Source organism: Pelmatolapia mariae, linkage group LG7, assembly GCF_036321145.2.
Source record: "Pelmatolapia mariae isolate MD_Pm_ZW linkage group LG7, Pm_UMD_F_2, whole genome shotgun sequence".
NCBI lineage: Eukaryota > Metazoa > Chordata > Actinopteri > Cichliformes > Cichlidae > Pelmatolapia > Pelmatolapia mariae.
This window is the reverse complement of record NC_086233.1, coordinates 46,156,495-46,180,808: the sequence shown is the minus strand read 5'-3', so window position 1 is coordinate 46,180,808 and position 24,314 is coordinate 46,156,495. Positions and strand designations below refer to the sequence as shown.

The 24,314-nt window shown below is 40.4% G+C and overlaps 1 protein-coding gene across 2 annotated transcripts in view; it reads left to right on the top strand.

Moving 5' to 3' along the window:
* Nucleotides 1–24,314, top strand: part of kcnq1.2 (potassium voltage-gated channel, KQT-like subfamily, member 1.2) — a 184,482-nt gene that overhangs the window by 92,317 nt on the left and 67,851 nt on the right. For both annotated transcript variants that reach the window (XM_063479285.1, XM_063479284.1), the window contains exons 15-18: nt 14,089–14,164; nt 14,944–15,038; nt 16,565–16,605; nt 17,437–17,498. In XM_063479285.1, the coding sequence (XP_063335355.1) occupies nt 14,089–14,164; nt 14,944–15,038; nt 16,565–16,605; nt 17,437–17,498 (274 nt within the window). The remainder of the gene's footprint in view (nt 1–14,088; nt 14,165–14,943; nt 15,039–16,564; nt 16,606–17,436; nt 17,499–24,314) is intronic.

The window sequence follows — 24,314 nt, the reverse complement described above, 5'->3', positions numbered from 1 at the left end:
TCAGTTCTCAGGTTTAAAATAACTTTGCAAATATAAAGGATTGTTTGACATGTTGTTACTCTAAGGTATGATTTCAATGGATCACATTATTTCTTCTGCATTATGTTTCAATTTTGGAGTTTAGTTATTCTTCTTGGCTAATGAACTGAACTCTCAGTTTACTGTGCTTTGTTTTTGGGGTTGGCAGCTGCTCCTGTTTTCAGCTTTGTCCTGAATGTTCTGGCTGTTGTTTGTTCTCACACTCAAATTAGATTTCATGTCTTTTGGAGCTCAATCTGAGGATCAGCAGATCTGGCCGCTCACTGTTGTATAACGTGGGAAAACACACAAATATCACTCAAAATGATTTCAAAACGCGCTCAAACTATATTCCCACAAACATTCGAACACATTTGATTACTTCACGTGTCTTTGTTGATAAGTTGTTGAAATGCAAGTTAATAGTGATGCCGTTTACTGTATATTACTGCATAAAGTCCAAATCCTAAAAGCATATGATGATGTTTTACTTTATTTTTACTTTACTTTATATCTGTCTGTGAAGGTTCTCAGTCATCCAGGTCATCGTAGTCAAAGGAGTTAGCAAAGAAAAGCGTCTGGACTTCTTAAAGTTGCTTGAAGTTTGAAGCAACTTTAAGTTGAAGTTTACTTTATATCTTTTTACAGGATGTTAAAACAGCTGTCCAGCAGCTTTTGAATAACACTTAAAACATGTAAGGCATTGGAAGCAAAGGCATATAGTTTTTAAAGGAGCTTAAAAGATCTGATACAGGCCCATAATTCTCCCTGACACACTCCCCTCTCACATCTCATTTCACCAGAGAACATTAGGAAGGTCAATTTGACCAATCATAGACCTTGTTGCACCCACTGAGCCATCTGATCATCTTTCACCTCCTCCTGGGCCCATGAACTCTTAGTGTACAGTCATCTGATCCCACTATAGCAGTGAGCAGTAGAGGTTCTGACTTGGACCTCTTTTTAATGCAACACTGTTGCTTCATTTTGCTGCATTGGTCTCTGATCACATGAAAAAAAACTGATATGGATTATCATGTTTTCAGACTTTCCTTGAAGGTTTACATTAAATTACAGGGCTTCTGAATCTTTTCACAGCTGCATTATGGAGTGATTTTTGCATACCTGAGACCAGTTCCTCTTATATATACAATGCTGTGAAAACGTAATTGCCCCCTTCCTGATTTCTTACTTCTTTGCATATTTGTCACACTGAAATGTTTCAGATCATTAAACACATTTTAATATTAGACGAAGATAACCCGAGTATATCCAAAATGCATTTTTAAAGTGATGTGCCTGTGTGAAAAAGTTAAATCACAAATTAACTGTGATTAACTGTATATTTTTTAAAAGATTATTTTAATTTCAGCTAACAACATGATTACTGATTACTGCCAGACTTGCCGAATCAATAGAGCCTGTCTGAAAAAGTGAAGTAAGCTAAAAGATCTCAATTAGGAACACATCATTACATGATCCAAAGATCCAAAGCTGAGAAACAAAGTCATTGACATCTATCAGTCTGGAAAAGGTTACGAAGCCATTTCTAAATTTCTGGGACTCCAGAAAATCACAGTGAGAGGCATTATACACAAATAGAGAAAACTTGGAACAATGGTGAACCAACCCCAAGTGGCCAAAATTACTCCAAGAATGCATCAACAGCTCATCTGCAGGCTTCACTTGCCTCAGTTAAGGTCAGAATTCATGATTCAACAATAACAAAGAGACTGGGCAAAAACAGCTTCCATGGGAGAGCTCTGCTGAAAAAGAACAAAAAGAACACAAAGGCTCGTCTCACAGTTTCCAAAATATGATGATCCCTTAAGACTTTTGGGTAAAATATTCTGTCAACTGACAAGACAAAAGTAGAATTTTTTGGAAGGTTTGCATCTATTTCTTTCATTTCATAGAAAGAACATTATCCCAACAGTCAAACATGTTGATGGTAGTGTGATGATGATCTGGGGTTGCTTTGCTGCCGCAGGACTTTGACGACTTGTTTTATTTGATGGAACCATGAATCCTGCTCTCTATCAGAAAATCCCGAAGGAGAAAAGTTGTCCTGAAACTTAAGCTCACTCAGGTTGTGTACCCGGACAATGATTCAAAACATACCAGCAAATCCACCTCTGAATGACTCAAAGACACAAAATGATTATTTTGGAGTAGTCTAGTCAACGTCCAGACTTAGATCAGATTAAACAGACCATTAATGCTCGAAAATCTCCAATGTGATTGGATTAAAACAGTCCTAAAAAGTAAAGTGGGCCAAAATTCCTTCACAATGGTGTGAAAGACTCATTGCCAGTTCTCACAAATGTTTAATTTCAGGGTGGCACAACCAGTTTTCACTCAGGGCCAGGTATGTTTTGATGACTATTGTACCTTCATAAAAGCAATAATCATTTTAAAACTGCATTTTATTTACCCTGGCTATTTTTGTCTAATATGAAAGTTTGTTTTGATGATCTGAAAGATTTCAGTTTCAAATATGCAAAAACTAAAAATTAGGAAGGGGGCAAACAGTAACACTAGGGCTGCTCAATTAATCGAATTTTAATCGTGATTACGATCTGGGCTTTCAACGATCATTAAAAATGACTTAGCCGATTATTAGCTCCTCCTCTCGCGCTGCTCCGTGTGGCAAATCGAGCGCACCTCTCTGTGTTTCGAACACGCGTCACAACAATTAAGAGGACCCGAGGGAAGCTCGGAAAGCTAAGCAGAAGTTATTTGGTGAGGAGAGGATAATGGCTGCTGAAGAAAGAATGCCGTTGGTTGAAAAGAGAGGTAAAACGACTTAAGTGGTGTGGAAACATTATGGGTTCGCGGAGTCAGACGTGGATCAAGTAGACATAGTGTGGAAACTTTGCTACGGTTTCGTAGCTGCACCACAGAACAACACTACAAATTTATTCAATCATTTGAAGACCGCTCACAAAGTGACATACGATCAAACAATGAAGGAACATAGAGAAAAAACTCTTGACAACACCTGCTTCATCCTCACAGACTTCCATTCACGCTACCCTGTACAACGCGACTAAATATCCCACCAGCTCCCAGAGACACAAGGAGATAACAAACGCGGTAACGTTTTCCTCGCCAAAGACCACTGCTCAATTAACACAGTGAACAACCAGTATTATGCAGTATTTTGAAGTTCACTAAACATAGATGTTTACATTTTTCATTTATTTTTTATATTGCAAACATTTGCACTGTTATCAGTATTTGCACACTATTTTATATTATTTTTTGACATCTTTAAAGCCATTATTCAATACATTGTTATTGTTAAATAAATATCGTCAAATAATCGAGATCTCAATTTCAGTGAAAATAATCGTGATTATCATTTTTGCCATAATCGAGCAGCCCTAACTAACACACATATACGCACGTGTGCTAAATACCTCACCTAGGAGGTGTCCAGGAGGCATCATAGTCAGATGCCCAAACCAGCTCGACAGGCTCTTTTTGATATGGGGGAACAGCAGCACAACTCAAAGTCTCTCTTGAATGACTGAGCTCCATACCTAAGGGTGAGCCCACGTAAAATGAATAATTTATGCATAGAGAAGGATTCGCTTTTTTGTTTGATTTTTACTTTGACGAAACTATAATCAATACCACTCAATCGACACCATTTCTATCTAAGCCTTTAAAGTTGAATCCCTCTCGGTCCACCATCAAATGGTGAAAATCGTAATAAATGGATGCAAGGGTGGATGATTTAATATTTATACTGTATGAACAACAACAGCAGATCACTAATGAAAACAGTACTTCTAGATTTAGTGCAGACTAAGTGTGTCAGTGATACAACCTCATTGAGGCTTTCTCAGCTTTCCTGTCTGTCTGCCTGACTGACTCTCTGTCTGCTTTTGTGTGTTTGGACTGCTGCTATAATTACTGTCCAGGCAGGGGTGGACCTGGAGACAGAGGCAGTGTGCTAATTGAATGTTGGAGCAAGAACGGAAGCTATTAAAACAAGCCTGCCAAGACGTTCTCAGCCTCATCTGCTACCATAAATCCATACCGACCATTACGACTGCTGCTACCACTTCCTCCACCGCTCCATCTCTTTTTGTCTCTGTCATTCCCTCCAATAATGTTCCTTCTTCTCTTTCAGTACTCCCAGTCTTTGGATGAGGTATTTTATTAACCAAGTAGGCTCGTGTGTCTCATGTGTTTTTATTAGCTTGTCTCTTGTTTTGTATCACTGCACAGCTAAATGAAGACCAGAGCTAGACTAAGGATATCGATGGATCTGCTAATAAGCCAACCTTTTCCCACTATTTTCTTCTCATGTTTTGAAAGAAGCCTTGCCTCACAACTGTATTTCTCTTCTGAAATCCTCCCTTTCCCTCTCCCATCCCAACAAAAGTGCTGTTGCAGTGATTTAAAGATTATAAAGTTCTAGTTTTCCTTTATTTTCAGCATTTAGACTATGGGGAATATGAGAAGACAAATGGCCTCTGCAGGGTTTGACGAGCAGGCTCCTTAAGCTTCGGGATTGCAGTCTCTCTGCAGACTCTCTTTCCATGTCTTTTTGCTAAATAATCAAAACGAATCTCTGTGTGTCTCTCCATGTTTGTAGTTTGTGCACGAGAAACACAAACAGGATGTACCATGAGGAAAGTAAAATCTGTTCAGACTGAAGCTGCCTTCTGTTGGACCAGCATTTGGGTTTGGCAGCATTTTAATTTAGAAAATAAATAAAAATACTGTACGCTGTGTCTGAACAAACTGGGCTTACAAATGCAATTTGGTTTTTACTTCTTAATGGGTTTTTTGGTTTTTCTGTGTTTGTTGACTGGTTGCTTAGTCTTACGTGATTAGTCACTAGTTCTTTGACTTTATGTCTTTCTCTCAAGGTAAACAGATCTAAAATAATTGACAGTGACATCCACTGACTGGATGGCTTCCCATAGTTGAAATCAGGAACAAAAAGCCTAACCACTGTAGAAAGGCCTAATTAAACAGCGGTCTTTAATGTCACCCCTTCCACCCCTCCACTGTAGCCCCAGCCACACATGAATGAAAAATAATTCCCTTTTGAAAGCAAGCTCTGTTTTATAATCTATAACCAATGGAAGGCCTTTGGCTAAGCAGGTCCTCAGGTCACACTCCATCTCTTCCTTTCTCTTTTGTCTCTTTTCTCCCATCTCTGTTTTTTCCCCGTCTTCTTCTTCTCTGTCTCCCTGCTGCTTCCATGGTCTGGGTAAGCAAGGCAGGGCTGTGACAGTCACCTCTTCGAGACCTTGCTCCCTCAAGAGCGAGGTAGGGCTAACTGTCTTTGCATACATTCACGCACAACCGCCCATGAATGACCATGTGTTGGCATGACCAACCACTGGGCTCATGTGCTTGGATTACTGGACTACTATGAATGAGAAACAGACAATTTAATCCAAAGATGGTGGCTGAATTGAGGAGGTGGGGGTGGGTTTAAGTGCTTAGGGGCCTTACTACCTGGGGTTATTCCAGAAAAAAAAGGGTCCATGCACCCCTCACCTCACTGCTGCCCACCATCCAAAAACCTCCCCACCCAGGCAAGAGGACCCCCCTGACTGGCAGCAGTAAATAGATTCTTTCTCTGACATCCTTAATCCTCCTAAATAGCAACAAATCCTATTAGGCCATGAATTATAAATCCTCTTCTTCAACTAAACTCAATCACCCATCCATCTTCATGTATGTATGCACATGCATTACCCATACATACACATTTTCTCGGGAATGTTGGTCTAAACAGGGCAGGCTGTGAATGTGATGGACGTCCACATGACATGTTAGTGTGCCTATATATTTGCTGTTTGTTAAATACTGGCACATGTAGATGTGTGTGGGGCCACTAGTGAGGCTTACTTCTCCTCCCACCTGTCATTTTGGGCTGAGTCAGTCACCCAAGCTTAAACACAGATATAAACAGCAGGCGTAGATTAGTCTCATATACACCAGAGTCAGGAACTTACCAATGCTTGTGAGAGTGTATGCTTTTATACATTATCCTAAATTACCTGATTGTGTCAGTACACTCAGTGCTTACTTTAATTTTTATTGCTCTAAAGGACAAGAGCATAATGGTGAAATGCAAGCCGTGTCAAGCACAGAAACAACTACATTACACTGCTAACAAAATTTAGGCTATTTTTAAGCATCTGCACTGATGGCAACCTGCATTTCAACCTCTACATGCTTCTATAGTAGAATCACTTTGGCTATAGCTGTTGTTTCTTTGGGCTGTTGTTTTTTCCTTTTAAAGCACATACCTTTTTTTCAACTTTGGTTTATTTTTTTTGGCTTTGTGTCATTAGGATAGTGTGTGGAACAGTAACCTAAGATTTATACTGTTAACTGATATTTATGAGACAGTGCAGTCAAGGTCATCTTACAGAGTAACGAGATAGTAATGTATTGAATGGTGTAAAGAATTATTTTCTTTGAGTAATTAAATAATGTACTGCATTACTTTTAAGACGAGTAACGAGTAATGTGTAGCATGTTTTTTTAAAATAACCACATCACTGCATATAAACTACACATAAGGAAATTTACTCTATAAAGGAAACCTGTAGCCTGTACATGCACCACTACAGAATATCCATTTTCATATGTGTTTCTATTACACTACTGGGACCTCGTTCAGGGACGTTTTTGCACTCACAGATCCACAGTTACCAGCATCATACTTACCACTAATGTTTGGTCAAAGTTTTGTCAGGTAATGAGTCCAGTGGATCCTTCACCACCAATGAAGCAGAAAGGCCAGCAGGTTGGCAGAAATCTGTTCCTGTAAACGCTTGCGTAATCTCATGGCCAGCACCAAGTTCCCGAAGATAATGCAAAAGCAGCTATTTAGACCAGAACAAGGTCTGACAGAAAATAGGGGATCATTAAGTACAAAACGATGCAGTTCTCTAATTAGACTCTCTTTGAAGAATAGTTACCACCACATCCCTCTCTTTAGGCTACACCTCAGGCTGGAACATTAACCCCGAAACCCTGAATAATGCTGGTCTCATCTTTGAGGTTGCTATTCCCAGAGTCGTTCTTACTTCTGAGTTTGTTGATGACAGGAACTGGGAAAACGAGTCAACCAAGTTTTAAATGTCATGTTTAACCAACTTAAATTAGCATTCTTAAAATGTCTGCGTACATGATTTTGTCTATATTCTTTCAGAGTAAATCTTAATTTTTTGCGGCTTATGTACTCGAGTAAAAATCAAATCTCCCACGGGTTTAGTTAAAATTGGTTTGGCTTTTCCAACGGAAACCTCGTCACCCAAATTGTTTTGATCATTTGGCATTTAGAACTACACGGACAAGAGTTCAGTGGTCATTACACGACTTGTTAAAAGTGTGCTCTTCTCCAATCTTCTCTCTGTGTGGTGGGAAAAGAGCTGCGACCGTCTCTTTTCTCTGCAAATAATGACAGGTTGTGAGATTCTGCATCATTAACGTTAAACGTGGGTGGAGCTTTTCCGAGTGTGCTGGGACGTCAGCTGCCTCTCGAGACGAGTAATTTTGCTTGGTGGGATTCTTTCACACGCTTCGGGAGAGGAGACTTTAAGGCTTTGATATTCAGAGAAATTCTGTGGCAGTGAATGTGAAAGAGCAAATTACTGAATTTATTTGTATTTTTTTTGCTTTATACATTACTCCATATCTATATACGGAAACATGAAAACAGTCATTTGATTGTGTGTTTGCGAGGTGACGGTGAAGACAGATTGTAAAGTATCTCTGGCGTCTCCCCCTTGTTTTTTCTGTCTCCGAGGCCACACACATCAAACAGGGCTCGCTCGTTCTGTTCTCTCTTTGTCATCAGGTCTTAATGGGTGCTGGTCTTTGATGTGGTTGGGTTGCTGCTATTGTCTCTGGCATGTCTTGATCAGTGTCTATTGATCTGGGAAGAGTGGACATGAAAACAACTGGAGCAGGCCCATGGGGAGAAGGGAACCTATTGTAGCAGAAAGCAGATTTAAGTGGTTGCATCTGACACTATGGCACGTATGGCAGATTTTCAGGTTCACATTCTGACTGAGTCGAGTTTAAATTAAAGATTAAATTAACTGCAGCCAGACTGAAGAATAAGCAAAAACATGAAGCAAGTCAGAATAATGGAGGAAGTCGTAAAGTGAGTCAAACAGAAACTCAGAGTGTGGAAAATGAGTTTGCAGCTATAAAGAAAGTAACCAAGGTTAACTTAGCCTTCATACTTATTTGGTTGCCTGGTAACAGAAAGAGAAAAGAAAGAACATGGTTGTGATGAATCAAAGGTTGGGTGACAGTGGAGAACAGGCAGAGGCAGAACTGGTTTAATAGTGGGTTCCAGTTGAACTTGGAAAGTTGGATTTCATACTTGGACAGAACGGCAGAGACCGCACTTGCCCTGACCCCAAAATCTGTTTTTTACCATTACCTGTGAGCTCTAGATTTCAGTCATACACAAAGCTGTCCAGTGTGCATCTGCGGTAATGTAAGTATGTGCAAAACGATTTGCAGTGAGTTTCAGTGAACAGATACTGCTAACAATGGCTACCCTGGTTTGTTTGTACTGCTCAGCTCCGTGTAACATCATTCCCAGCTCCAACTTCCAAGATAAATGGAAAAAAGCATATGTCCTATTCCCCTTTTTTTGTATGCCATGGAAATACTTGGGAAAATTTACCCGAAACCTTAGATTGTGGTTACACATATTAGGCATTTTTAGAAGTCATTGAAGAATTCTGTATTTTAGAGAAAACGTGGTAGCATTGCTTAAATTAGAGTTGCAGTCCTCCTCATTTTAAACACTCGGTGAATGGCATGCCATCACTTAGATCAAACATTTTTGAAAGAATGTAATCATCTTATCCTTCCAAGATATGATAAAAGAATGCCTGCTTTTGAGGAGAACTGAAGAAGAGCACATCTCTTTGATGGACCAAAGCGCCAGTTATATAAAGCTTATCTCACAGAGACAGATGCAGACACACAGAGACACACGCACACACACAGGCCAGCAGACTTGCTGGGCCCTGCCTGTAGTGTAGCACATGCGTGTCTAGGGTTGCTTTCTCCTGACTGACTCCAAGGTTATTGCTGCACACCATGGAAGCACAGGATATTTGATGGTCCCCTGCCAAAGACAGAGCTGGGGTCATGGGGCATAGGAGGGTAGGTTGCCATTGACAACTCAGAGGTCTCCAGAGTGACCATTTGAAACTGGGGAAGAGAGAAAACTTATTAAGAGAGAAGGGTCAATGGGAAGCCATGGGGCTAAATCTTTCACCAGTTTTGAAGCGAGGGTCAGGGCTAGTTCATAACTGCAGCAACGATGGCTCACCTATAACTTCTACAGTGGACCTGAAGAATAGCGAGTCTGTTGAGAAGAACTAGAAACCGGGATTTAATCCTCACAATTAAAATACACACAACCAAGCACGAGTGAATCATACAGTGCAGGACAATGGAAAGAATATTGAAGTTGTCGGGGGTAAAATCTGAGCTCTGCTGGCTCAAGAGAAGTTCCCAGGATAAACTGTGTGTCAAATCTTCTGCACAGATACACACAAAGATGGGAAACAAGAAGAGAGAAGATATTGTAGTAACACTTTATTATATAGCCTGTAACTGAGGGCGTTGTTACCCTGTAATTTTCAATATGTTTTACTTAAAATTAAAATATAAGTATATTTACCTAGAGATATTTAAAAGTTGATACGCTAGGGGGGTCTGGAGGAAACAAAGAAATTATTCTATTGTAAGTAAATGTAAGTAGTGTGTAAATAATTTTAAGTACTGCATAAATTTGCTGACAAACAATATTTTCCCATCTTATCTCATAAATACTTTTTTGGTCATGGGCTATATTAAGGAGTTACTTTTTATATATTTATTTCTTTTATGGTGTTTGTTAATATTCATTATATTGGGGTGCATGTTGGATTTTCTAATATTCAGTTGTACTGTACTTAAAATTACTTATAGTATTATATGTGTCTCATTTTCCTTAAAATACCAAGAAGTTAGGCAAGTACAGAGTAATTATGACATAAGATGGAGAAATGTTGTTTGTTTTTACCAGGTAATTATGTAGTACTTAAACTTAGTTACAGTATTATTATTTCTTTGTTTTCTATACATTCCAGACTTTTTACCTTCGTATTCTAGTGTGCCTGCCTTTAGTATTGATATGTAAATATAAGTACATAATTGAATTTCATATAAAATGTATTGTAATATATTATGAAGACTTGCACAAGATACCTGTACACAGTTTGATAGAAAAGGATTTTTAAGATTTAAGATTTTAATGGCAGTGTCAACAAGTAAAGTAAAAGTAAGAGAGGAAAGGAGGAAAACCAATCCAAGGTGCCATGTTATTTCATAGTGGATGACTACTTGTCACTATTAGGGAAGCTGAAAAATTGGACGACAAATGGCTTAAAAGATTTTAAAAAATAAATCATTGTCGGATCTGGACATGAAAGAAGACGCGTGCTTAAAGTAGCATTAGAAGTCTGTCAAGCCAATGCTGCAACACCCAGATGGACTTAAGATAAATATTACACCACGCTATAATTTAAAAAAGAAATCTGAATGTTGCAAAAGTCTCTGATTATCAATACTGAATCAAACTGTAATGAGTTGTTAAGTTTTAGGAGGTTTTGACTTAATTTATATGTTTTATTGCTGCTCTGGGTCCTGTTTTTCCACCCAGTCCTCAAAGTGCAAGAGAGAAGTAAGGCAGGCTGTCTTCTTTGGAGCTTGTAACCCTGGAAGAAACCTGAATACTGTAACACTTTGGGCTCCTACATACCACTGTAGTCCTGCAGGTCAGGGTTGGTGGAGCCTGCATTTTATAAAAAGGAAATCTGGCTTCTTTATCTGCATTACAACTTCCTTATTACAATTTCTTCTTTCAAATGTTACGCTAACTAATGTTACCAGCAGGTCATCATAACTAGAATACAATGGTAGACAATTGAAGATGACTTTTAGGTGCTGCCATCGTTAAAAACAAGATACCAGTATTGCGTGGTGAGCGGTTAGGCAGACCACGCTTTTCTAGAGAATCATTCTACATGTTTTAGTGAGTAACCGAAACAGAAAGGGCGGGAAAGAAAAGACTGCATGACAATATTACGAGAGCCTGTCCGTAGGAGGTCTACATTTCCCACTTACCTCTCAAAAGCACAGGAGGAGCAAGCAGAGAAATGTGGGATTTGCATTCTTACATTTTCTGTGTGCCAAATGTTTAATGGAGTGCAGAGTGGGTTGGTGTTGGACAAAAAACCCCCCCAAAAAACACCCATCCGTGTTGTTCTTTTATCACACTTATCCACTGAACATGTGTGTGCATTTGTGTCAAATGCAGGAAACGGGAGGAGGGCAAGGAGGGAGCAGGGTACAGTTGTTCAACGATCAAAACCACACATGTTTTTTGTTTCCTACGTGTGTTTTCTTTCCCAATTATGCTTGAACCCTCCAGTTCACACAGAAACGAGGGGAGAAAAAAAAAACACATCCTTCTCCTCTTTGACGAAGGAGAGCAGCAAAGGGGTGGGTGCTAGACTTTTTTTTTTCCTAAAATAGGGACTCGTGCTCTTTATGTTTGGTATTGTTTGCATGCATTTCCTCCTATAGCTTGGGCAGGCCCTGCATGGAGGGCAGGAAGAAAGACGGCAGTTCAACAGCCTTTGATGTTCCTGTTTTATGGTCCCATGTCAACGCATTGTCTGTTAAGTCCTTTTGTTGTCCCTTTGCCTAATTAAGACCTCAGAGCGACTTGTTGACTCCACAAAGACCCCCATGTTTAGGGAGACGAGGGTGGAGGCTGTGTGATTCTGTGTGTCAAGGGTGTGTGTGCGCTTGTATGTGCGGGTCTGTCTGCCTTGACTGGGAAGTAGCTTGAGAGAACTCTTCAAAACAATACACAAAACCCATATACTGGCTTTGACTTAATCCACACTCTTTGCAGACGCTGGGCGTATGCACATGGCCCAAAGGCTTATCAGCACATACCAACAGATGGCTGAAAGGTCACCTTTGTCTGAGACATGTCCTACATGAAACAGAAAACCGATATTAAAATTGACACAAAAAACAGGGATCAAATAATACCCTCCTCACCCAGACTTTGCACTCCATTTCTGTTTGTTTTTGCGAAACAAATGTTGCATTGAAAAGAATAATAGCTCATGTATTCTTTTATTTAATTCTGTGTGGGATTTAAGTCTGTAATTGGACAAATCCATATAATAGTTCTTTTCTGTTTATTTTGGGAGTGTGGGAAAACATCAGTACAGAATACAATATTGCAGTAATATGTATGGTGACATTGTATAGATCCAGAGAGACCAATAAGAGATATTTTTTAAATAAATTAAACTCTTTGAACAAGGGTCTCGTCTCATACACCACCATGCTGAAATAACGAACAAACTTACATTAAATTGGCTTTTTCGAACGATCATCGAGCACTGGATACACTTAGCTTGACCAAGCTGCCTCCTACTTCAGGGCAAGCTAATGGCTCCGTTTTATGAGGAAAAACAGGACAATAACCTGCTTGCACCTACCAAAAAAGCCCCTATTTCTTCCATTTCTGCAACCAATTGCAACTTGTGGTAACTAAGTGTTTGCCCAGAGTCTGAGCTATTCAGCTTAAGGTGATTTGCACAGACAGGCAACCTGTCTGCAAACAGTTGCAGTCTGACTTGGACTGACTGCAATCACTCCCAGAGAGATTGTTGAAGGTTTGCAAATAATTGCTGTCTAATTTATAAATGCAGACAAATTGCCAACATGTTGCCATCAGTCTGAAATAATCTGTGGGAATGAGTACAGCTTAAGGCCAATGAGCTGGCTGTCAGCTGGTTGATTCTGGTTGAATTTCTGTCTATAGAGACAGCAACCGATAAGTGATTTTTGACAATTTAATCACAGTTAATTGCTGTATTGTCAGAAATAATTAGCATAAAATTGCCAGCTTGACCCCATTTAACTGCAGACTGATCAGACTGATTGCAGGCTGCCTGTCTCTGTCTATTGGAAACATTTATGGCAGGTGTTAGTATTTAGGCATGCTTGACAATCTCATTTTCCATCAAACAATAGCTGAAGCAAAGAATGTAAGTTATATATTGATACTAACATTTCTCTTGGAAGCCCCCTAAATGCCCTTGAAAATGTTAATACCTTTTTATTATTATTATTATACCCCATGCCTTTTCCTAATTCGCATGACAGTTTGACATGACTATTAAACTGCTGCGGTCTTAAGATTATGGCGATCGCAGCCTTGACAAAGGTTGAGACACCTTGTCCTAGGTTATTACACTTGATTTTACTTTGCAGCATGTTAATGTGCTTCCAGTATGTGTTTGCAAGATTTTCTGATTAATGAAATGCAGTAACATCCAAACCCAGTGGGCACCAATGCACAGCAGAGCACAGCACAGAGCGCCTGCTTGAAAAAACAAAAATACATGCCATATAGTCACTATGGTATGCAAGTAAAAGCTGTTGTGTGTTGTGTGCATCAAGTGGTTTTGGTTTCAGTGCTTCATAACAGCATTTTTGTGTGTGTACATGTGTGTGTGCCTGTGTGTTGACACAGATGTGCTTCTTTGAACTCAGAAACGTGTGTTTTGGGACTCCTCTTAAGGCAAACTGAATTGGTTTTCTTCTCTCGTTTTCGCAGTGGGTTGTGGATTCACAGTTTTGAGTGAAAAGGCAAGCACCGATACAGAGTGTGGGTTAATCTGTGTTGTTACACTTGTCTATATCAATGCATATCTGTCAATGTACGTTTGTTTTTCCTGTTTAGACCCACATGTGTTTTGCAGTTGGGTGGCATACGCATTGTTCATCGAACCTGAAAAGCAGCAAGGGTCAATTAGCGCTGAGCACGTAGACTTTTTTGTCTCTCTCTTTTCTTTTCTTTTTTTTGTCCCTTCTTTTCAGGACAGTTAGTCAAGAACAAACCACTTGACCTTTTACAACAAGCTAAAATGTGAAGTGTTTTTCTTTTGTGGCCTAAATTAGTCTCCTTTATTTCTGTCACAGGTTGTCCCATGCCCAGAGATCTGCGGTAAAAGTCCTCCGCAGAATGCAGTACTTTGTGGCCAGGAGGAAATTTCAGGTACGTAAAGGGAAATCCAGCATAGTTAAAGAGAGCGAGGGAGGGGTGACAGATGAAGAGAAAGACAGATTGAGAGTGCAAGAGGGAGTAAGAGAAGTGTGTAGTAGTATGTGTGGCTACACAGGAAAGGGGGGGGGGGGGGGCTTAAGGGTATATATCAGCTGTGGTGCTGGTGTGTGTGCTTGTGTGTGTACACATGAATGTTTGCGTGCATGCCTGAAACTTGCACCTGCATGCCTTCTTTGTGCTCACAGTCCAGGCACAGTATCATGGGAAATCTGCTAACCTGTCTCTGGGGCTACAGTAGGAATTCACTTACTGTGCTGCGCACGCAAAAGTCGCTCGCAGTGCTCACGAAAGCGCCCACTTGTATCCACGCTGCATGTTTTTCAGAACGTTTCTTCGATTCTTCCTGTTTCCAAGTGTTCTATAAGTTTTCGGTTCATGCCTGTGTGGTGTCAGCTGCAGAGGGCTATACACTGTGCAGTAAAGAGTTCACTGAGTTCTTTCTGATGCTCCTTGTGTCAACGTCACACTACACAAAGCTATGAAAGGGCTTTAACACGATTGCTTTCTACTTGACCATGCACTTGTCAGGACACACACACAAACACATGCACGCACACACTGGGTTAACAATGAACCCTTTGCACCCAAGGGGGTTGGGGATGTTTTGGGGACCAAGCAACAGAGACTGTTGTTGACAATGGCCTTTGTGTCCCACCGTGTGTGTGTGTGTGTGTGTTTGTTTTTGTGTGTGTGCATGCTGGAATCAACAGCAAGCTCGGAAGCCCTATGATGTGCGAGACGTGATCGAACAGTATTCCCAGGGTCACCTCAACATGATGGTCCGCATCAAGGAGCTGCAGAGAAGGTGGTGCCTTTGACTTTGTTTTATGCTGTTTGTTGTTCTTTCCATAAGCTTTATTAAGCATAAAGCCATTAGGATGTCTCTATGTATCCAATGCCTCAATCACTGATATGCCTTTACTTGTAAAACCATATTGTTCCTTGTTATTTGTCATGTCTGTTAACAAAGAAATACAATCCCAGATCTGTCGATTTCTCCAGAATTGGACAAAAAAACATGTAGATTTTCTACACCAAGCTTCAAACTTCAGATTCACACCCTTGTTACACTGAAGAAGTTTACATTTCTGGCGGAATCATTACATTTGTCTCTCATTTTCTGTGAGTAAAATGCAATGTTCTTAATCTGATGGCTGTTTCTATGTAGCTATGTTGCTGCCCTATTGGCCAGGTCTCACTTAAAATCATTAATCTTTATGGGAGGAACCTGGTTAAAAAAATAAATAATAAAAATAGATTCTTAAGTACCGAGTCCTCATTGGGCCATTTTTCATTTGGTAAATTCTGGCTATATTTACGCTAATAACGTTTTCATGCTCCGCATCAATTCTTAAAGACTCAGTTTTAGGGGGTCATAAAACACTGGGGTTGTGCAGCCAAAACAGTGTGCTCATTGCAAATGCTAGCACTTTCTATAACATTTATAGACATTTATCCTATTCTCTGCAGTCTTCATCGGACAGACAGGAGCCTCACTGGTCCCATATTTGTTCTGCCTTGTTGTACTTTATAACAAGAGCAGAGTCATTATTTTGAGTTGCAGTGAAATACAGTTCTTGTGAAAGTTAAACCTTTTGTCCTCTCCGTGCGATTTTCTCTGCTTCACTTAAGAAGATGTTCTTTCTTTGACACACACACACACACACACGGCTCTTAGCCGTTATAGGTCAGTGAGAGGTGATGTATTGTGTCTGATTCATGCAAGTGCATCGCCTGGACCTCGTAACACCTCCTGCAGTAATTCACGGACCCGTGGCAATGCACTGTTACGTTTTTAAGTCATTATAAAGCAACACTAAATCATGAAAGTGCTGTTAGGCTGACAGTTTTTTTTATTACCCCATAAAATCTAAAAGAAAAAAAAGACACTATTAGACACTATCCCAAACACACCAAAATACTGCAAAGACCACTAGTCTGCCAACATAAACGAATAATAAACACATAAAGACGTGTGATTAAGGTGAGGAAAAGATGCAAATGGCTTACACTGAACACTGTATTCAAATGCTTTCCTTCTGCCTCAGTGAATTTGTAAATGCCAGTCGACATAAGAAGTGAAACTGTGAGTTTCAGTGTTTATTTTCAAAGCTTCACATCTCAATAAGAGGACAGCATCCATTTGTCCAACCCCTTTAAGGCTTGCATGTGTGCGCTCTCTGAAAGCAGTGATGTATAAATACAGTTGAAGCGGATGACATTTGTTTAATTTTATTGGCACTATAAAGTGTTTATCCAGCCGAACCTCTTCTGTGTCTGCTTTGTGTTTTTGCCTTTCGCTGTCTAATTCCTTCTGTCTTTCCTTGTCAGGCTGGATGGCACTCTGGGAAAGCCGGGCATGTTTCTTCCAGGTAAATACGCAACAAACGCCAGTGGTCTCCATCTGATAGACAGCCGTCACTCCTCGCTCCATCCCTGTGTTTATAACCAGCTCATCAGTTGTGCCAGACGAAATATGCGAGAAAGAGAGCTCCCTGATGCTTGTGTGTGTATATTTCTCAGTTTGGGTGTGGGCAAGACTGCATGTACGTCCGAATGTTTGCCAGTATGGGAATTTAAGCACCCTGCTCGTGGTGGTATTCTGGTGAGCGCATATTAGCGCGCTTGTGTGAGTTGTTGTCAGAGGAATTACATAAACACATTTCTTTAATTAATTGTGCAATGTTAAATTAAGTGCCCCAAGCAGCAGCTCCCACAGCTTCCATGCCAGCTAAAAATAACAGCGGCGCGATGGAAACTTCACTGCGCCACTAATTGGATGGGGCGAAACAAAACAAGAATAGCTCTCTTTTCCAACAGGAAGTCGGTTAGCGTGGATGTGATGTAAGGCAGGCTGAAAAAATATGAGGCAAATTAACACTGAATGGGGTCCTTAATAAGTTCTAATTACTAGAACTTCGTTAGTTTTTCTTGTAAGGATCGTACTTTTAATGGTTTGATTTAGTCTAAACACTCCTGAAACTGTTGGGTATTTGCTCACTTACGTCTTTATTACAAGCTTTTACTGTGTGCACGACTGAATGAAACTTTAAGCTGTCACTGCCAAGTGTGAAGCACTGAACAGTGGCCTATCAGGCCTTTTACTGGAAGTTATATCACCTTTGCAATATGTAGTGGACTATCCGATCGTATTATATATTATTTTATATATATTCCCTTCTTTTATCTTTTTTTCTTTTTAGGAAAAGGAGAAGATAAAGAATACCCAACTATTGGGGCTCGTCTCATCAGGCTGGAAGATAAGGTAGGCACACTCGAGCGTGTGTGTTTTGTCTGACAGTAAGAGTGGTAAACTGATTAGATTATCTATCTCGTTCATAAGCAGAATGATGTGTGAGTCTGCCAGCATGTGTCTCTGTATCAGATGAATGAGTGTACTGCAGTCGTCTTCCTTTTTTTTTTTTAAATAGCTCTATTGTGGCTGGCTTCAGTCAGTCTGTGCCAAACATGCACCTTATCAATATCAGTGCTGTGTTTACACTGCACTTGTGTGTCTGTTCATGCTGTATTTTTAGTTGACCTTACTGGGTAGCTTTTAGGATTTTCCACACCACCCCTTCTTCTTTTTCTTTTTTTTCCTGTAGTGCTGTGTAGATTGGCTTGTGACAGCTCTTGGATGTTTATGTTTCCATGAAGAATATAAAAAAATTGGAAACATAAAGGAGGTGCAGAGAGGCATAAGCCAAAAGGCAACAGCTATCTTACGAAGCTCATGTGCGACTAGGCGTGCTCTCCTTTAAACATAGTGGAATGAGCACAACATCGTGAAGCCAGCGCGATGCCAGCCGTGATAGACGTTTCCCCTCTGTGAGTTGTATCAGCTGGATTGCGACGGCGTGCTTCTGATTAATAATGTCTTTTAAGTCGTGTTGTATGAAATGTGTGGCTGTGTGGTCACATGTTGTTTGAGCCGTTGAATACTTGGATTTGAACGTAGGTTTGTGGGTTTTTTGGGGTGTTTTTTTTTCTTTCCATGGGACCGGTGTACAATTGAAGACTAACCTTATACTCAAGTCGTTCTCACATGAAAACAACTCCTACACAATAGAACAATGCATTCTGCTGCCACTTATTTTCTATTCAGCTCAGCCAGCTAAGGATTTCCCGCACTTGCCTTTGGTATTTACCTTACCATCTCTGTGCACTCATCAGCACCGCTGCTCTCTAATGTTTGCAAGCGCTCGCTGTTCTCAGAGCCCCTTTTTTGCAGAGAGAAGTGTAATGATCGTGAACGAATTTGCCCTCCAAGCCTGCAGACCTCCCTCAGAGATTGAGTTACACCCCATTTGCTTCAGGCTACATGTTGTGATCGCAATCTCCTGATTAGAAACACAAACCCGTGTTGAGAAGTGCCTTACCTACCTATGACACACTTTTTCTCTCTTACCCTTCTTTTGTCTGTGGGGCTCAGCATTGACAAAAAAGGTAAAAAAGGGGGAACTGAGAGGGACATAATTGGGAAACAAATCAGTGGAAGCCTACGGATGCAGGTTACTTTTCCTCCAAAACAATGTGGAACCAATCAATGTTCCTGTAATCAGAGCTGCATTCGTATGAACTGGTATACAAAAGTAGCAAGAGAAATTCATTATTTCCCAAACTGCCAGTCCTTCATAATTACTGTTTTCTTTGAATATGCACCCGCTCCCTATCCTTTCTCGCTTGTGTGTTCAGGCACCTGTTATAAATGAAAAAGGTGGCTTCATCTTCCTTTCTTTGAAACAGCAGGTGAATGAACCTGGTGACCTTTGATACATTCACTGTGAGGCCTGCATCACTGGTATGGTACTTTACAGATATCTTTGTTCATAGATAAACTTGATACAGTAAATACAGTATTTTGCAAAAGTCTCAAGTGTTATCACTCATTTCTTTATATTTTATTTCTACTTAAGTAACCAGACTTTCTTTTATTTATTTTGGACTTCAGCAATAGTTCTCCAGGACTTCTGAAGGGCTTTTAAAGTAATTCTTTAGACACTGGCTGCTTCTTCAATAATTTTCAGTCCAGCCTTGTACCTCAACCATTTTTAAAGAAATGTCTTTATTTAGTTTGTTGAACCATGCAACACTGACCTATGAATCACCTGTGAATCATCATCAAACATAAAAAGGCACATCTCAAGGCACGAACCAATGTAGTGTCTAAACATAAAAGACAATTATGCAAAGAAACAATTTAACTTCTGTGCTAGACACTTTGTTATTAACAGCCTGTCGGGAAAAAAACCATCATTATTTCCACTCCTGTAGTTTAATCTATAGAGATCGAAACTTCAGCAACACATTTAGTATAAAAAACAACTTTATTGCTTTCAGCCTGTGACCCTTCATCAGGATCATGAAGAACTCTGTAGAAAGAAAAATTCTAGTAGGAAAACTTGAAAACAGCCAACCATTGTGCAACAAGTATATCAGTCCACTCAGTTAGTTGAATCTATAAAAAGTGCCAAAAGCCAGTCTGATTGGCAACAACTTTATTTTTCAGCATGACTGCCAAATTACTTGAAGCATACCTGGGTAGGAAAACACACATTAAAATGACTGAATGGTGTAATCCTGGTTATCACTAAGAACGAAATGTCTTTTGTGCTCTGTCTAAAAGTAAATATAATTTTTTCCCCTTTTTCTCCCATTACAATGTTTAATCTCGAGTATTATAGCTATGCTGTAATGCTCACTATACACTGACCATGCCATTACTGGTGTAGGCTGGACATGAAGGTGACAAGAGATTTTCTACCTTTGTATTTGTCACGTCTGATAGCCGTTGTTCACTTGTCAGTTGCACATTGTTTGCCATACAGTCTCCCCCGCTATCACTTGTGTTTATGTTGCATGACTTCCTACATTTCATAATACTGTGTAATGTCCAACTTGCATCATCTCCTGTATGTTGCTCATAATGGTAAGCCACAAGCAAAGTGAAACCTTTCTGAAACCTTGAACAGGATCTCTTCAAACAGCTCGAAGGAATTATTCACCAACCCTAATGTTACCGTGTTCCCATGCCTCTTCTGAATACTTGCTCTCGATGACCCTCGGGCTACATTCATTTTCAAATTCCCACTTTCTCCTCTCCCCTGTAAAACACCACACATACACCTCTCTGACAGCTCTTTATGCTGCAGCTGAGTAAGTAAGATGGAACAATTTTCCTGTCTAAGTATTGTCAGCATATCACTTGTAGATGAATTTATCTTCAGCGGGGTGAAGAGTGCTCTGGCATTGTGTGTCCTGTACAGGGTTAGACAGTGATTTATCACACACAGACAAAGACACGTATACGTCTCTGCGCTTACACTCGCACACACGAGCAAAGAGTTGATTAATCACCAAAGTGTCTAACCCCGCACTCTCAAGATTGAATTCTCCAGAAGTGACTTGGAAACGAAGATGGATGAGTCCCCGTGACAGCGTGTTATCTCTCTGTCAGGCACACTCGATGAAAAATACCCAAATGACAAGCTCAAACAGTGGCCAGTGTCTTTAAGCTTCAGCGTGTCCTTTCAGAGGGGAGCTCGCTGCATGTTTTTTGGATGATGCCACAGTTTTATAGCAGGACTGTTTTTTCCCCTTTACAGACAAAAAGGACAGGGAAATTACAACAGTATGCTTTTATAGACTGTGTAAAAGCCAGCCTGTGCAACGAGCTCCTGCTTTTTAGTTCAGATCCAGTGTAACAATATGGTGAAGTATGTTGTTCCCCGGCAGCAGCTCGGCAACTAAAACTAACGTGTAATCCTTACATTATTAAATTATTACATTATAAGCCTAGAGCAGCCTTTAGTAAAGTAATATGAATTTTGTTTTTGTGAAATTCATGAAATTTTTTTGCAAGATTTAAAAAAACGAAAAATACTAGCGCCCGCTCTACCTTCACACAACACTTTTTAAATGTCAAATCCCTGACATAATCATTTGTCATTCAAACCCAATTAAAGATTTTGTGAAATACAAAGAAAATACCATCACTGGATCACTATCAACTAATGTTTAATATCATTTTTTTGAAGTACTAATTTTCAGTTTTTAACGTAATTTTTTTTCTAATTACGTCACATTCTGCATGTGTTGAAAATCTGTGCTGCATTAACAGTTTACATATTTAGACATGAACTTACACAGAAATTAAGGGAAAAGAGTGAAATAATTTCCCTTTTTTCATTTAACATTTAGTGCTGCCTAATTTAGCAATGAAAGTGTCAGTTGTGTTTGAAAATGTGGATGTAAAACCGTCATCGGCGTCTAGGAAAGAACCCCCTAATGTGCCCTCCAGACCTGAACAGCCATGTGTCTGCTCAACACATCATTCATTATTTGCGTTGCTCTAAGTAAACTACATAGACCATAGATCACACTTGCGGTTAACCTTCCTCGGCTATATTAGGGCAAATATGCTGTGCCGTGTATGTCACGCTTATATCATGTGCATTAGCATGAGGCGTACACAGAAGAATTCATGCTCTGACCTTAATAGCGTCTCAATTAGGTAAGTATGTTGTAAATTACAGCAAAGCCAAATACTGGGAATACTTGAGGGCCGAGACTGAGTGTTGTGTTTGTTAGGAGTCCATCTGTAAGGCATTTAGGGCCCCACGTCTCTAAAAGCATAGCTCTGAGGGGGGCAGTAGTTTGTGTGTGCGTGTGTTTAGACTGGTCAGACCCAGAGCATTTGCAGGGCTTTAGAGACAAGGGCCTGGTACTGTAAACATGCAGGCACATATATACGTATTTGAACATTAAGGCAAATACAAGTGAATATTCAGGCACACATAAATATACAAATGCACACACACACAGAGAAAGATTCACAAAGCTGTTCATCCCCGCTCAGATCTCAACAGCTTCATTATATGTTGAGCCGGTGCAGGACGGCCTGTGCCTGAGATGAAATGGCTAGAGGGGGGAGAAAAACAGAATTTCATGCCTTAAATTGAATAATGATTTACATTGCACGCATCAATAAACCCATTGTATCCAATCAAGTTTCTCTCTGTTTTGTGTGTGGGCTGTAACAATTTGAGCCCACATCAATATGAACTCGTTATTCCCTCTGGACTGTCTTTGTGTCGTGGATTTTTCTCTGCAAAAACGTTACTTTTAAAGTCACAACAGAACTAATGCATAGAAATCAAAGACGCTAATAGAAAGAAATATTTCTTTACAGACAAAACCGCTACGGCATAATGAGCTGCCTGTATCTTCAGTCTCATTTTGGCCTCAGTGGAAAAGGGGGGGCAATCGGCAAACCTCAATCCTTGTGCGACACTTCTGATTTGTGATTACTGCAATAAAGCGACTTAATGATGCCGAAACATCATTTGTGAGTTTCACCGCTGGTATGAAAAAAAGGCAGTTTAATCTGTCGTGGATTTTGAGTTATGTCTCTTAAATTCATACCTCGTCTTATCTTTGGGGAATACAATTAAATACTTATCTTAACTAAGAGTGATAAAAGTGCCCCGTGCATCCTCCTTTTCCTCTCTCTGGGTCATTTGTGTCACTCCGTTTGCTTGTCTGTCTGCCTTTATCTTACGAGTCCCCCCCACTCTCGTTCTGTTTTGCTTGGTGTTTCATCCCCTTTGCTCTTGTTTCTATTACCTGTTTTTCTCCAAGAGCACCCTGTCTGTTGTTGTCCCGTGTTTTGATATATGTGTGTGTTTGGTTGCTCTGCACTCAGTGGGGGTCGGACTGACCGGACCAGTCCAAACAAAGAGAGGAAACTTGGCAAAGGAAGCACGTGCAACACACACATGCACACACACGCACACAGTTATGCGTCCATTGACTCACATTCATTTCCTGTAGACTCACTCCAGACTTTATCATAACAACTACTTGCCTAACCTTTTACTGTAACCTTAACCCAGACCTAACCTTTAAATATGTATTTGCGTTAACGTTGAATGATTTGTGTTATGGAGGCTCGCTTTTTTTCCGCACAACATGATGTCCCCATAATGTCACCGTGTAAACATGTTTAGGTCCCCACGAGCGCATGAGCTGTACCCAGACCACACACTCAAACATTACAAATCCTGGAGCTCGCGGCTTCGGTGTAGTTGCTGCAGTGTTGCTGCCCGGTGCCACGGATAAGCACATGCAGAATCCCCATGCCTGTCTGGACTTGTCTTGGCGATAGTTGCAGAACACAACATCCCGGCAGCTCCTGCTGTATTCCTTTAAATCTAGATGCTTGAATTGTCTTTTGTACAGATGTCATCTAAGTGACTGCTCACAGCTGTGCAAAACAGATTTATCCTAGCACATGTGCTTGTGCAGCACACAGGAAGCATTTTTTAATTGTCCTAGCTAGGCCCAGTAATTCTCTTCTACACCATCGTCTTTTTTAAAAAATAATTTATCTCCAATAATTTCAGCTGAGAATCCAGTAACACCTATCTTGGATTGACATGCTGTGTCATAGCAGCGGGTTTAAAGCTCCTGCAAATCATCAATACAATACAAAGAAGCAAAATGACAGCAATTTTTAAACATTTTCTATAGATGTAAAATGATTTCTATTAGGATCATAAATTCCTGCGCCATGTTTTGAGGTCTAATAAACACACAGTGTTACATTTAATCTCCTCAGTGGTACCTGTAGCAACACACATACAACACCGCAGCCCTTCGTGGCTATTTTTGCGGCCTTTTTTTCAGCCTCGTCTCTGATCTTGGCGCCCTTTCTTTGACTCACTTTGCCTCCCTGTAGCTGAAGTGGTCTTTCTCACATCTACACTTCCCACTGTTGATGTGGTATCTTTATAGCTCTGCGAACTTGATAGCATGCAGTGGGTGGTGTGCTGCTGAGTGAGCTAGATAGTGCACCAAGAGCAGCAGCGTGTTGTTTGTAGTGCGGCCCGGCAGTAAATCATGTTTCGGCAGTGCGCTGGGGATGCAGCCCCTGGCAGCTCCCAGACGGCCCTTGGCTCTGGCTCCCTTCTCTTAGCGCCACTCTCTAATTTCAGAGCCGGGACCCTGCCTACTACTGTGTCTTTACCACATTCCCACAAACCAGAGACGGACAGTCTGCCTGCATGTCTGGCTACTCGCT